Source organism: Macaca thibetana, chromosome 18, assembly GCF_024542745.1.
Source record: "Macaca thibetana thibetana isolate TM-01 chromosome 18, ASM2454274v1, whole genome shotgun sequence".
NCBI classification, from domain to species: Eukaryota; Metazoa; Chordata; class Mammalia; order Primates; family Cercopithecidae; genus Macaca; species Macaca thibetana.
The window spans coordinates 45,589,788-45,605,772 of NC_065595.1; the positions used below are offsets into that span (position 1 = coordinate 45,589,788).

Genomic DNA, 15,985 nt, shown 5'->3' on the forward strand with positions numbered 1-15,985 from the left:
GTCTGAGGGAAAAACAACAGGACTGTTGTCTGGAGCTTGACCCTGGGCCAAAACGTCCAATTCTCCACCGCACTCTGATCATTCCCTTCAGGCAAATGGCGTTTATTAACCAGGGACAGAGTGGGCCTTCTGCCTGTGCCGTTCCACGCAGGCTGGGAGTGAGCTTTCATCTGCTGCTAACATAGGCGGGAACACCTCTTTCCTCTAACTTGTTACTGTGGCCTGAAAGTTTGTATCTCCTCAAAATGTGTATGTTGAAATCCTAACACCCAAGGTGATGATGTCAGGAGGTGGGGCCTTTGGGAGGTGGCTGTCATGGGGGTAGAGCCCTGATGAATAGGATGAGTGTCCCGATAAGAGGCCCAAGTGAGCTCATACATCCTTTCAGCATGTGAAGACAACGAGAAGGTGCCATCTATGAAGAATGGGGCCTCAAGCAGACGCTGAATCTGCTGGCGCCTTGATCTTGGACATCCCAGTCTCCAGAATTGTGATAAGTAAATGTCTGTTGTTTGTAAGCCACCCTGTGTACAGTACTCTGCTCTAGCAGCCTGAACAGACTGAAATACTTGCTCATCTTCTGCAGGAAATGGAGAATGGGAGGAGGAAAGAGCAGCAGCAGAGACAGGCTGTAAGCACGGCTATTTAGATTTATGTTGAGGACTCTCCCTCCCTTAGATCACTTGCATGGAAGCCGCCCTTCGCTGTAGACCCTTTCACAAATGATACTGAGCCACATTAGACAATCTCTCTCCAGGGAGAAAGTGGGGCTTCGCGACACGAGGAAAACTGGGTGAGACCGAAAGCCTGGCTGAGTGGATCTGTCTCAGTTTCTCTAGTTCGGGCTTTGGGTAGGTCACTGGGAAGGCAGGAGGGCAAGGAAGGCCTGTTCCCTCACCACAGTAACCCTCATTCCTTCTTTCTTCCTCTCGATCCTGGTTCACAGAGTTTCCAGGGATGTGCAGCTTCTCAGGGTGGCTACAGAACAGTCCAAGTGAAGGGAGGAGGCAGTGGTCAAAAGAGGGTCCAAGAACTCGGACACCCAGAGCTAAAGAAACCCTGATGGGGTTGTGACTAGATCTGGCTTCAAATCTCGGTCTACCAGGCACAGCAGCTACACTCAGGCCCAAACTATTACACCGTTCCTGGTCTCTGAGGATCTCCATTTGCTTAAACCCTTTGTTTATTTTTATGTAGGGTATATGCTTCAGGTGGTAAATTAAATCTTTCATGGCCCTCCTTAGGTAAAATCTCTCTGTCATTATCTTAAAAATCGCCCCTAATAGAATTTCAAAAAATTACATTTGGAATGCAAAATGTCCTACTCTCTCCTTCTAATAATTCTGGGCCTTTGTGTATGCTTTATCCATCTGGAATTACTGATTCATTCAAACACACACAGACCATGCAGCGTCCATCCTCTTCCTGTGCACCTGGCAAACCATATCCATCCTGTAGATTCAGCGTTACCCTCACTGACGCCCCCAGGTGGCTGCTTGCAAAGCAGTGGAGAACCAGTTTGCTTTTAACTCATTTCTATTAATATTATAGCTTGCACATTTGTAAGATGTAAAAAAAAAAAAAAAAAAAAAAGTGAAGGTGACCAGCTTAAATTCCAGAAAAAAGAAAACTCTTATTCTAGAAATCCTTTCCTGCTTTAAAACAAACCAACCTCTCCCCAGGTTTGGACACAAAATCCATCTCAATCCTGTGCTAGTGCCAGCAGATGATCTGTGGCAGCTTAGGTGTGTCACCACCCCTCAGCCCCCTGTCCCAGGCAAGGACACATCCCACCCACGAAAACTAGGTCTGTCTGGCCCCCTAGGGCTTTGTTCTGCACACTGAACAAATAGCTGAGGCTTTTCCAGACAAACCTTTAGTGCAAATCAGGCTTCAGTGATATTCCACATGCATTAGGTAACAGTTGCCACTACCAACATTCCCTAGTAAAAACCAACACTAGCTAACCTATATGATGAAAATCAATTGGCAAGCAAAACTCCACTGTCATAGTCCCACTCACAAAGACCAATGCCAGCCTCGTCCCTCTTGTGTTGTGGCAGATGCTTAAGCGATGAAGGAGATGCTGGAGATGGATCTTACAAAAGGAGAAGCAGCTCTCTTCTTATGATTCTTCCAACTCCTCCCAGTGTGGCCACAGACTGCAGGTTCCTGCAGGCCGTGCTGTTTCAGTGATGGCTATAGTCTCTGCCTGGGCTAACCGACACCCATCCCCGGCCTCACCTGCGCTCCCTGAGCAATGACCAACCTACTTCCAATTGGCTAATCCACTGACTCCAACCCACTTCTGGTTGGCCCTATCCAGAACAAGTCCCTAATTATTTTGTTTATGACTTTTCCTACTGTATGTCTTTTGATTCATTTCTCTCATGGGACTGGTCTAGCATAGTATTACTTCCTTAGTGCATCATGGGAAATTGCCTGAGAAAATGCAAGAGGCCAAGCAAATGAGAATCCTCCAAGTTTATGGCACTTGTCCCTTTCTCAGTGAAGACTGTGCTTCACCCTTCAGCATCAGGGTCTCCCCTAAGCCTCTCCTCACCTGAGTGTTCTTTGTTCCAACACCATGATGCCTGTGGGGGCCCCCTCCCAGACTCGGGGGGCATCCTGTTGGCTCCAAGACAGAAAAAGGAGGGAACGGCAACAGTTAACCATGGATATAAATTTGGAGTAAGTGCTCAGTAATATTGATTGAAGGACTCACAGTGTAGGGTGTGTCTTCCTTCTGAGGGACAGACAGGGGGAGGCACACTCCTTGGTGTGAAGGTGTCAGGGGGCAGAAATGGGGAGTGAGGCCTTTTGGAAGTAATGAAGGGATTATAACAGGAAGGTGGCACTGGACCATTCCTCTCTCTTCTCACTCGGTTCTCTGAGTTGCATTGTGGATGGCAGTATGGTCTAGTGGAGGCATTTTAGAGGTCTGGGTTCCCTGGGGATGGGCTGTGTGTGATCTGGAGAGCTAACGGGAGCCTAGAGCCAGCCCCAAGGAGAGGAAGTGGGGCTGGCTGGGTCAGGCTGTAAGGGGGAGAGAACCTCAAGGTTTCCACGTGGTCATACTTTGGGCTGGAGAGGTGGGACACTGGGTGTGGTAGATGGGAAGAGAGGGAGGAGTCATGAAGAAACACAAGATAAGAAAGATACCAAAAGAATTTGGGTTCCTTAAGGAAAAAGAGTTCTACAGTTATGCCTTGGTATCTGAGAGGAATTGATTCCAGATTGTCCCTCAGATACAAAAACCCATGGATACTGAAGTCCCTGATATACAACAATATAATGGGATATCATATTTGCATATAACCTATGCATATACTCCTGTATACTTTAAATTATCTCTACATTACTTATAATACCTAATACTATGTAAATAGTTATGTTGTATTGCTTTTAATTTGTATTAGTTTTTATGTTTGTATCGCTATTTTTTATTTTGAATATTTGCAATACTTGGTTGCTTGAACCTGTAGATGTGGTAACCCATGGATATGGGAGGACCAACTTTAGGTCCAAGGCATTACAGAGATTTAGGTCCAAGGCATTACAGCCTTTAGGTCTACTCTGATTTTCTTGGAGCCTGAGACATGTGGCCCAAGGCTCTTTATGACTGTCCTTACTGCCTTTTAATTGAGAAGAAATCATTATTGGAAACAGGACTCAAACTGAGAATCAGCAGGTAATTAGAACATTCCAGTTTCCAAATCCAAGTCCTACCTGCTGGATGGCTTAAGTTTTTACACCTTTTTCCATAAAGTGATCAGAATTGTAAAGAAACACCCTAGCTAAGAAACTGCCTTCATTAAACTAGATTCTTGATTATAAATATACAATTATCACAAAAGCTGTTTCTAAACTCTTGCTGGCTCATCAAGAATAAGATTAATCACCACGACTGGCCCAGTGAGTGGCTGGGAACAGCCTGGGGCCCTGGAGTAAAGGCTCCTCTCATAGCGGCAGGGTAGCCAGGATAAAAGGCTCTCCTGTGTGGGCCCTCCACTACCCGTTGCTTTTATTACTTTTAAGCTACATATAATCTTAGGAAAGATGAGAAGTACCTAAGATTTTATAATGAAAATTTCAAAGACAGTGGAGCTAGCTAGATTTTACCATAACTGTGAGGAATGCTAAATTAAAAGGAAAGCTCTTCTACTTAAAACACAATTGTGGCCTTTCAGATCCCCCAAATATTGGGTTTGGTGCTCCTGCAGCACCCAACTTCTGCCATTGTGGGAAGTAATCAGGTTTTTTGTTTAGCTCATGTAATAACCTACTGTGTGCAATTGCTATCTACAAGTTCTATGATGGAAGGAAAGGTATCTATTTTACTACCATTATTCTACCAGCATTAAGTGTAATATCTTTCATATAGAATGAGCTCAACTACTAATAGCTGAAGAAAGGAAGGAAGGAGGGAAAGAAGAAAAGGGGAGGGAGACAGACTAACCCTGACTCAGCCTTTAAAAAGAGAGGGAGGGAGACAGACTCACCCTAATGCAATGCAGCACTATCTAGAATGGTCAGAGGTGGGCAGGATGGACTATGGTCTAGCCGGAGCTCATGACAGCCCTGAGGGACAGGGGAGGGGAAGGTGACCTGAAGTCTGCAGCAAGGCTAAGCCATCTGCCCCATCTTAATGTACAACTTTGAGATTTGTGACTAACACTTTTTATTCATCATGGGCTACTGATTTTGTCTTCCCGAACAATTCTTTATATTCTTACTTACTTGAAACCAAGGATTCCTCCTTACCTTCCCTCCCTTACCTCAGTCCTAGGGGATCCTAGGCCCCCTACCTCTTACATACGTCACTGCTCCTAGAGGTGTGGCCAGAGCTGATGCATTACCTGTTCATTAAGCTGTATGACCTGCGTTTCTAAATCTTTATCAGATCTGGATGCTGAGCCGCTGGAAGAAGCCCTTTTGGCTGATGAGGGTCGAGAAGGTGTGGATCCTGGTTTCGCTGCTGGACTTGATTTAGCTGCACCTGAAAGCAATCAGAATAAATGATAAATACTGGTAATATTAAAAATGTGTTTTAGATATATAGAAAATGAATGATATAAAAGAAGCTTACTATAACATAGATACCTCCAGTGATCCCTTCCCATACAGAAGGAGTACAAATATTTCAGCAGGAGTGTACACAGTTAAAAGTATGGTTCTTTTGGGCAATTTATCTCACCTTTGTGAGTGCTGTTTTTTTTCCTCAAGTAACATGAGGTTAATGCCATTGTCCCTTCTCCCTCTGGAGATGTAAGAGTAACAGAACAAATTTTAAGATTTTTAAGAGGAAAGGTTTTTAGATAAGCTTAAAAATATCACCCTAATTGAATTTCTAACAAACAAAAGATCTTATAACCGATTAATACTTCAGAAGAAATATCAATACAAATGTATTTTTTTCTCTTTTAAAACATTTCCTAGCTTTAGCCACTAAAATGCCTAAGAGCAATGACATCTCCATAGCAGCAGGCACTCCTGATGCCCAAACCTTGGTTTCTAAAGGTTATTCTGCAATAAAAGGGCTTCTTGAGAAATGGCTGATTCTAGGGATGGGGCAGGGAATGTTCAGGGTAAGCTGAGGATATCTTGTGTCAAAAAACAAGGAGGTGCTCCAGGATTAATATCAAGAGCTCAAAGGGGCTCCCCACTAGTCACACTTGGGACAGTTTGAATATTAGGAAGAACAATAGCTTCATTTATTGTAATGCACTGGGTAAATAAAATCTATTAATCTACAATGACTGAAGGAGAGATGGGCTGGAAGAAAGGGAGAGGGAGAGGGAGGGGGAAGAGAAAAGAATATAAAGATCTTTTCAATCCTTTTTAAGGAACACTGGCAGTCAGTAAATGTACAAGAAATGCTGGAACTAGAAAATAAATCACAATTTTGTGACATCCGTAACTAATAGGCGATTCAGAAAGGGCTCATCATTGGACATGTAAACTTTAGGTGAGAGGGTTTTGGGGAACAAGATATTTACATGTGTTACTCTAAAGGGGAAAATACACCCTTACAATGAGGAGATCTGAGGGTCAGCACCTTAAGCAAGTGATTCATTTAGCATCACTAATAATGTTATGAAGTGGAAAAATGAAAAACCACTGGTTTCAGGTAAGACCTCACCTATCTGGAGCTCAGCTCACAGTAGACTCTCACTACCTAGAACAACGCACAGACACAAGAATGGCCTCTGCGGCCAAAATAGAAGTCCCAATGTATACGCAATGTACTTCATGGATTATGAAATTCCAAGCCACTACTGGGGGCCTGCCCATTCCCTTTTCCTCTGAACACAGTCCCCGTGAAGTAGCATCTCTGTTTTTCACCATCCCTTCAGTCTGGTGTAGGTGCTCCTTCTCTGTGCTCCCACTGGCCTAATACCCCAACCCCTGCTCTTGTTTAGAGCAAGAAACACATCTTATTCATCTTTGTAACCCCAGTGCGTAGCACAATGCTCAACTGAACATGTATTTGGTTAAAGAGCAAAAGTTTAACTATATAAACAAGCAAATAAAACTTTTAGTGATATGGTTTCCAATTTTACAGTTTATTTCCAACTTCACAGTTTATTAGTATCAACAGATTAGCAAGAGCCGAAGGGTTATAAAGACAGCAGTTACAAGTTTCAACCAACATCCTAATTACAAAGTAGAAAACAGGAAGACCGGCCGGGCGCGGTGGCTCACGCCTGTAATCCCAGCACTTTGGGAGGCCGAGGCGGGCGGATCACAAGGTCAGGAGATCGAGACCACGGTGAAACCCCGTCTCTACTAAAAATACAAAAAATTAGCCGGGCGCGGTTGTGGGCGCCTGTAGTCCCAGCTACTCGGGAGGCTGAGGCAGGAGAATGGCGTGAACCCGGGAGGCGGAGCTTGCAGTGAGCCGAGATCGCGCCACTGCACTCCAGCCTGGGCCACAGAGCGAGACTCCGTCTCAAAAAAAAAAAAAAAAAAAAAAAAAAAAAAGAAAACAGGAAGACCATAAAACTTATATTTGTGTCTTCAGGTGCCTGGGGTCATTAGCTCCGGATGCAAGTCACACCCTCTAGAAACACTGACAGCATGACAGCCTTTAAAATACAGGCCTTTCGGTTAAAAACAATTTTTTTTAAATAAACTTCTTTAAAAACACAGGGAGGTGCCTAATATACTTTAAAATGAGAATGGTTAAATTGGGAAAGACTTAAAATAGTTTGAATTTCTCAGGATAAATCTGCAGATCCCTGGAAACCTCACCTGTGCAGAAGAGCTTCCCAAGGATTCTAGAGGGCTGACGTTTTGCTTTATTTGTGCCTGGTATATGGCCGTGAGGAACCTTCTTCATCTCTGTTGAAGCCCATATAAAACACTCCTGGAACACTACCTTCCATGTCCTGCTGACCAAGTTCTTTAACCCAAAGGCAAACCAACTGGGTAAAGAAAACAATGTAGACGAGCAGGTAGGGGAGGCAGGGTGAGGACACCTGATCTGGCAAAGAGCCTTCTCTGAGGCAGCCACCAGCCTAACAGGTGGGGAGAGAGCTCGGAAATATCAAGTTCGTTCAGATCTTTTTATAAGCAATACCTCATATTTTAATATAAAGGAAGTCTAACAGAAAGCAGTGCGAAGACTGCCTATGATCAACACCCCTTACACACACTTATTACACTTAGTAAGTGCCTGCCATGGGCCATGCACTGGAGGCCCCTAAAAATGCCTGAGATGCAGTCTTTGTTCTCCAGCTGAGTTCTCACATGAGCAACAGCTATCTAAGAATTCCCGGTGTGGCACCTTCAGTGTTCTCAGGAATAAGCCAAGGTTCTACGACTCCATGACCATCCCATGTGATATGGTTTGGCTGTGTCTCCACCCAAATCTCATCTTGAATTGTAGTGTTCCCATAATCCCCACATGTTGTGGGAGGGAGCCTGTGGCAGGTAATTGAAGCGTGAGGGGCAGTTACCTCCATGTTGTTCTCGTGATAGTGAGTGAGTTCTCACGAGATCTGATGGTTTTATAAGGTGCTTGTTCCCTCTTTGCTTGGCACTTCCTCCTTCCTGCTGCCGTGTGAAGAGGGACATGTTTGCTTCTCCTTCAGCCATGATTTTAAGTTTTCTGAGGCCTCCCCAGCCCTGAGAAACTGTGAGTCAATTAAACCTCTTTTCTTTATAAATTATCCCGTCTTGGGCAGTTCTTTATGGCACTGTAAGAACTAATACACCATGCAATTCAGGCTGTATTCCCTCTGCCTCCTTCCTGTCCCCTACCTCCTCTGAGCAAGCAGGTCTACCACCCTTCCAGTCTCAGCTCAGATGTCACTTTGTCTGGAAGGCCAAAGTGCCCTGAACACTTTCCACTGTTGTGGTACAGCTATTTCTTTAATGCCTACTTCTCCCACGAGCAGAAACGCCAGGACATAGGAGTTTTATCTGTTTTAGTCACCTTATGCTCTCACCACCAATCACAGTGCCTAACCCAGAGACATTCAATAATAGTTTTTATAATTCATTCTATAAGACCTAGCAGAGGCATCTCTTTAGGGTAAGGACACTGGGGGAAGCTTGAGGAGCTGATGCCAATGTCAAACTCACAGACACAAAGAACCAGCAAGACAAGAAGGAAACCAAATAAAAACGATCAGCCTCCCAGAAAGAGAGCTCCTCCTTGGTTTCCTCTCAAGATTACCTTCTGTAAATTACTTAGGCTCCTTACCTACACAGAATCAGGAGAGGTGGAGTAAACTCAGTCAGTCAGTATATGCTTAATTCTGAGTGCTCTGTGCTGGCCTGTCCAAGCCTGTGTCATGCTCACTGGCCCTTCCTGAGGGACACAACCTTGCAGAGGGGGCTCCCCTAGATAGCATGTGATGACCCACCTACCCTGGCAGTCTTTCATAGGCAGGTCAGGAACAACAAAGTGGTTGCAATAACTGAGCTAGGATCATCAGACACACTCATGTTCTGGTATCTGGCCTTATCCAGTCTGATGTCAATTTAAAAAGAAAAAAGTGATGGAAGAAACCGAAGCTGACTGCTTATAATACAGGGCTACCACTAATTATATTCTCAGGATATCATCAAATAGAGCTTGAAAAAAAAAAAAAATGAAATGTTTGATAAGATGTAGAAGGGGTTGTGGCAAGCCAAACCCCAGGGCAAAGCCACATGATCAGGGAAGAGCAACTATGAAGAAGCAGAGGACACTGGCCAGGAGCGCAGTGAGGAGACACGCAGGGAGAATCCCCGACTGCGGGAGGCGCTCAGCACAGCTCATGGCAGGGAGGGAGGGTGCAGCTGCTGCAGTTACTGATGCTCTCCCCATTCTAGCCACACACAGTCACTTGGGGAAACAGGTTTTGCTTTGTTTTGTTTTCTTCCCTTGAGGAACTATCCCTTGCTGTTAACAGGGCCCAACTTCAACCTGCCTGTGTGGCTTGGACTCGCCAAGATGTGCTTCAGCCCTAAAATGGCATCTGTGTTCACAAATCAGGCAAAGGTCAGGTGGTGGCCTAGGGCCCCAGGGCTCTCCCACTGGCACACAGCATGTGCACCTCCTGGATCCCTTTGAGATGAGAGAGGTGCAGGCGATGAAAATCAGGCTTGGCAACCTCTGCTGCTCCACCACCTACACACACGTGGGAAGGAAGAACCGCTTCTACCCCACCCTTAAGCCTTGCTAACGGGGACACAGTGCAGGCTGAGTGAAGGAAGAAATGGAAAAAATTCTAAACATTTAAAAATCGATCACTTAAGTAATTAGTATTTGATATTTAAAATGAGAGGGATCTTGAAATTCTACTGTTTGGAAAAAAACTGATAACAGAGGAAAATAAACGATGCATGAGGATATGTGAAATCAGGCCTACTTAACTACATTTTTACCTTCAGATGAATAAATGTGAAGAAATTAAAGAACGGGAAAGGCATGGGAAAGAGTTTAGTTATCTTCCGAGGTTTGGGTAAACAACAACAACAACAAAAACCCCATAATTAACAGTTAAACTAAAAGCTCGTTTTCAAATAAATGTAAAGTGGGCTCATTAAATCATCACAAGCTGCAATTTGAAATGGAAGTAATTTACCCCTCGCAGCTGTCACATGATTAAGAAATACTAAATGTATAAAAATAAAAATGAAACCTTTTGTCCTCATTATATTCAATGATTTCATGTTTTCCTTTTCAGAATAAATAATGGACAATATCCTAACATATAGCACAACTCTTTAGAGTTAAGAACTTGTTTTTGTTTATTTGCTGTCTAGGTCTCGCTGTCTTCTAACAACCACACTCTAAAGTTTCTGGGGCTGCCAGATACTCCTTCCCCCTTACCTGGGCAATATAACAAGAATGTTCTCACAAAACTGCACAGTTATCAATGTCATAAACTTAACACTGATACAAGACTTTTATGTGAGCTACCATCTGCATTCCAATCTCGTAAACCGCTCCCAACATGTCTCTGATAGCATCCAATCCTGGTTTTAGATACTGAAGTCCTCAAAAGCTATCTTCTTGCTTCCCAGAATGCCCCACTCCATCAGTGATTTGACTGCTGTACCTTTCCCAGGCCTCTTGGCTCAAGGATGCTTATGTGGAAAACATTTACATAATAGCTTTTAGAGAGTGCACCTACTTTGGCTATAATACAGATATAGATTTTTTTTTTTCTTGCAGCTGATTCAAATATTTCAATTTTTTTTCAAGCTGCATTTGATGATGTCCTGAGAACATAATGAGCGGTGGCCCTATTTGCAAGTAACCATTTTGCCCTCAAGCTTTTCTACCTCCCTAATTTTACCTTTCAAAACAAAAAGGAATCTTAGAAGCAGAGGAAAATAAGCATCAATTCTGTCCAAGTCCCTGTAATTCTCTGAATTTGCTCACTGGACATGATTTACAATGCTAGTCTTTGAGCAGTTGTGTCTTAATTAATGCCTTTAGGATTTGGGGGTATAAATATGATTCTAAGACATTTTAACCATAGTTGTAAAACAATTCGGAGTGGTCGGATTCACTGCCTCAGTGAAGCCTGGGCGTTGCCGTGTCTAATGTCAATAACTAGTAGCTTGCTTAATGTTTATGGAAAATGCTGCAACATGTTGGGCATATGAGGCCCAATGGATTCAGAAGGATGAAGCAAATCAAAGCACTGGACTTGGCTTTATCCTTCATAGCCAAGACTCTGCTGGAATTTAGAAATTCTTTTCACATAATCTGCCATATTATTCCTTTTGCCAAAATCATAAACAGAGGAGCTAAAAATATGACATTAATACTGTTGACAAGAACCACAGAGACATGAAAAACATGAGCGTGTGCACACACACATGCAGGCGGCCACTACTCTTCTGGTTATGGTCATTCCCAATTTTTCTCTACTTGAGAGTCCTTTCCCCTCCCAAACCACCCCCCCAGCCCTTCTCACTCAAATGAAGAAAACCCAGAGCTGAATAACTATGGCAGAAGATACACTGCATCTGTACTGATTCACTGTGGATGGATCTGATATTACTTTATTATCCCCCGCACTTTGACAAGGAGATTATATTTTTTAACAGATAATGAGCTTGGTTAAAAAAAAAAGTAATGTCATTGCTGGAGAAAGGGTGTGGGCTAGACTGATGAGGAGGGTGAATTCCACAGGAAGAGGACTTCCTCGGAAACTGAACTGACATCAGAGCCCTCAGACTGCAAAAGGATTGCCAGTCCCTACAGAATTCTGATTACTGCAAATTCAAGTTACATTGACCTGGTCTTTCCTTCAAAACTGCCTCCATACTTTCACTTTGTAGATTCTGTAATTTGCTCTGAGTTTAGGGCAAAAAAACACCTCAGTGGACAGAGTTCAGGCCAAATGAAACTTTAACAGGGTTCTGGGATGCCCTGATTCATGAGATCATTAGGAGGTTGGTTTTTTAATTCTGAAATTGGCAGTTTACAGCTTCTGTTCTGACCAATGCAGCCAGTGGTCAGGTTTGCAGCTCTTCCTTTTCAGTGGAGGCTCTTAGGAGTGGGCAGTCCTCCTTGAGCAGCTAGGGGCAGCTCCACACAGCAGGCACGAGCCATGCCAATCTCGTGGGAATGAAGACCTGGTAAGGAATTGGACATCCTTCACCTGCCTCTAGGGAGGGAGTGACTGCAGTGGTCAAGAGTGGGGGCTCAGCAGCCAGAGAGCCTTCCTAGGGGTCCCAGCTCCACTACTTCCTGACTGGTGTAGCTTTGTGGCTACCTTGCTTGCTTTACATTTAAGAAAGGAAGAGCAGTGCCAACTTCCCAGAGTTGGGAGGGGTACATGACTTAATACCTGGAAAATGATTACACAAGGGTCTGGCACATAGTATGTGCTCAATAAATGGTAGCTTACATTACTATTATTACTCAGCAAATGAGACCTGATTCAACTAATGATGCAAAAGTACACTTGTTTCCCATTTCTAGATACTACTAAAATAAAACAGCTGAAATACTAAGAAAATAAGGCTCATGTTTATTTAAAGAACATTTTTACAAAAATTGATTAACCCAGTTTTTACACAGTGAACAACTATTGTATAAAGATGCACAACTGCATCATGTAAATATGCTCAGCTTCAACAAATTTGCTTTTAGAACCAAAAAATGTGATTAACCCATAACCCACCGATGGACTCCAAGGCATAGATTCCGTCCATTCCATGCACTCCCTATCTATCTTCGTCTGTGCTTCTTCTAAATTATCCTAATTCGTTCACTTGTGCAAACTGTTATTGAGCCATAACCCTATTACGCACCTGAGAAAGCTAACAGGCAGTTGAGATCAAACAATGAATGAAACACAAAAGATGCTTGTCCTTGTGAAATTAACATTCTAACAGGGGAACTAGACAATAAATAATAACATAAATTAGTAAGTGACAGAATAAACTAGAAAATAAGTGCTATGAACAAGAGAAAATCAGAGCAGGGTTGGGTAGAGAGAGCTGGGTTGGGGGTGGGCGAGTAGCAATTTTAAATAGGAATTTCATGGAAGGCCTAAGCATCCACTACGGTTCTTCCTCCAGTTTCAGTTTTTCAACTCAGACCCATGGTACTTTCACGGGCCACACTCACACCAAGGCCACCCAGAAGAACAGAGGTCAGAACAGCAAGCACTAGCAGGGCAGTGCCAGGTGCCCCTCTTGCTGGGAGTCCCGCAGCAGTCTGGCACACACACAGGAGGCGAGAACCTCCTGTGTGGGGTCACTGTGGCTCAAAAGTCTCATTCTTCACAGAAGCCAACAGCTCTTGTAGCAAACTCCATAGTCACAACTTCCAGGATCCCTGCAGGGAACATGCTAGCTGCAGGAGTAACCCTTCCTTCTTCAAGGTCTCTCACAGTGAGTGTGAGACCTGAGCCAAGACCTGAGGCAGGAGAGGAAGGTGGCTGTCTGGACAGCCAGGAGCAGAGCAGGCCAGGCAGAGGAAATGCTGAATGGGGGTGCAAAGGCCCTGCCTTCCCCACTCAGGAGCCAGGTCAGGTGGGTAGGGCAGGGTGAGAATGGGATACTGCAGGTAGACAGAAGGTCAGACATGTACTGGAAGGGCAGGTCAAAAAGGACCTTGCAGGGGAAAAGGGAAGCCAGTGCAGGATGCTGAACAGAGTGACATGATCTAGCTTTGCTTTCAAATGGCTCACTCTGCCTGCTGTGTTGAGAACAGACCAGGGAGGCTGAGGGGAGATGCAGAAAGGCCAGCTAGGGGGCTACTGCAGTAATTTCCCTGGGTATGAGCAGCGAGTGCCTAAGACAAGATTCGTTGTGCTTTTGGTAAAGTACCTGCAATGGTATAGTTTAGGAAACCCTATCCTATATCCTACAGAACAGTCACCAAATGTCCAGCAATTTCACAAAATACACGTTTTGCAATGTTAACAGCAACAAAAAGACATTCTGTGATCAATGGCATGTGCTATTGATTCCAAGGGGAGGGCTTAAGAGAAAATGGGCAGTAACAAGAGCTATGAGTCAGCCTGTTTCCCTCCCAATCCACTGTTTAGGGGTCATTACAGTGTCAAATAAATGGCTCTGCCCCTGGGAGAGCGTACGAGTGAGGTGCACTGCAGGTCGGGGGCCTGCCGAGGGCATGGGTACTGCAGCACGGAATGACCAGCTCCTGAGGACCTCTCTTCGCTGACCGGTGGTCTCAAAGCCTGCCCCTGCCAAGGACAGAGGGCCTGACTCTCCTGAGCATGTCCAGTGAGTGTGAGCCTTCACATACCGAGTTACTTCTGCCCTGCTTACTGTCCCTGCTAGAGATGATGTGCTTATTTTTAGCCATCATGTGATTCTCCAGTATTTTCCAGGCTCTGCTTGAGTCACTCTGGTTTCAGAGAATTTTTCATAGGGGGAAAAATGCAGGAAAGTGTTCTGCATCTTACAATGGCTCAAGTATTAAAAATTCTATCTTTTAAATAGTTATTTCAACACGCTATCTATTTCTTTCGATAAACTACTGATTCCAAGGGGAGGGCTTTTCACACCTCACATATTGGTAAAAAAAACTACTTTTCACACCTCACATCTTGGTAAAAAAATTAAGTGTCCTTTGAAACACATTAGGTATCAAATCCAATCACTATCTTCATTTAAAATATTATTCTTCGATCATTCTCAGAGCAACAGAAATAGTAAGGCTCACTCACCCCATCCCAACAATAATTTAGATATATAATAATATATATAATATATATATTATATATAAAATAATGCAGCCTGTTCACTGCAGTAACAGGGGAAGATGGTGACGGAGCCCAGCACACTGAGCCAGCCCACTGGGCAGATGACACACAGACATTACCACAACAATGACATTGAGGGTGCTACTGCACTCCTGGTATGCAGTACTCATTTACCAAAAAGTTTATACACTAGGATGGTTATTTTGGAGGAACGTAAGTACTAAGTTTATAATATGTCCTTTAGACTCCAGCCAGAGCCCCTACTGACTGACAACTAGCAAGACTAGTGCTTGTGGTTGTTTATCTGATGGTGGCCAGCCTGCTGTGCTCCATTAACACCATCTTATCCAGACTCTCCTGCTAAGACAGACATGATCTGAGGCCACAGGGCAGGCTGGAGCTCAGGGAAGGGAGAATTCCGAGGTGAGCCCCATGCTCACCAGGCTCCTGGTCCAGGTATCTCTGCTTCTACCAACCGACTACTAAGTCAGAAATGTGTGTAACATTTATCCCTGATTTCCTCCTCTTCTTTACTTCCCATATCCCATTAATCATCCAATTTTGCTGACTGTATCATCTTAGGGTCTCCATCACCCACATGGCTACTGCCTTCATTAAGGCCACTGTCTTCTCCCATGTGGTTTGCAGCAAAGCCTCTTAGCTGGTTTACGAGATTCTAACTGTGCCCTCTCTGATGTGTTTTCTATAATACAAAGCACGCTGCTTAAACTTTTCCATGACTCCCTACTATAAAGTGTAATCTCGGTGTGACAAACAAATCCTACAGTAATCTCCTTACCCTAATAATCTCCACCTCCTGGTGTTCATGTTTTTGTATAACAGCCTCCCCTTGAGTGTATGTAAGACCCGTGACCTGACTCTAACCCACAGAACATGGCAAAGGTAATGGGAGTTACTCTCACCATTATGTTACTACATGACCATCTTGCTGGCAAACACGCCAGAGAGACCTCCCCTATTCCCCTGAAGAAGTAGTTGCCATGAAGTAAGCATCTTTGTTGGAAACGCCCATAAGGTAAGGAGGTGCAAGTGGCCTCTAGGAACTGAGGGTGCTTTCAGCAAGAAACTGAAGCCTTGGTCCTGCAGCCTCAAGAAAACTGTCAACAACTTGAGGGGGCTTGGAAACAAATCTTTCCCCAGTTGAGCCTTTGATGAGACCACCACCCCAGTGGATACCTGGATTATAGTCTGGTGAGATCCTAAAACAGAGAACCCAGCTAAGATTTGCTTGGACTTTAGAATCTATAAAATAATGCATAAGTGTTATTTTA

The 15,985-nt window shown here is 44.1% G+C and overlaps 1 protein-coding gene across 4 annotated transcripts in view; it reads right to left on the reverse strand.

Moving 5' to 3' along the window:
* MAPRE2 (microtubule associated protein RP/EB family member 2) overlaps positions 1-15,985 on the reverse strand; it is a 165,653-nt gene that overhangs the window by 11,833 nt on the left and 137,835 nt on the right. For all 4 annotated transcript variants that reach the window (XM_050767299.1, XM_050767298.1, XM_050767297.1 and 1 more), the window contains one exon: positions 4,860-4,999. In XM_050767299.1, coding sequence (XP_050623256.1) covers positions 4,860-4,999 — 140 coding nt within the window. The remainder of the gene's footprint in view (positions 1-4,859; positions 5,000-15,985) is intronic.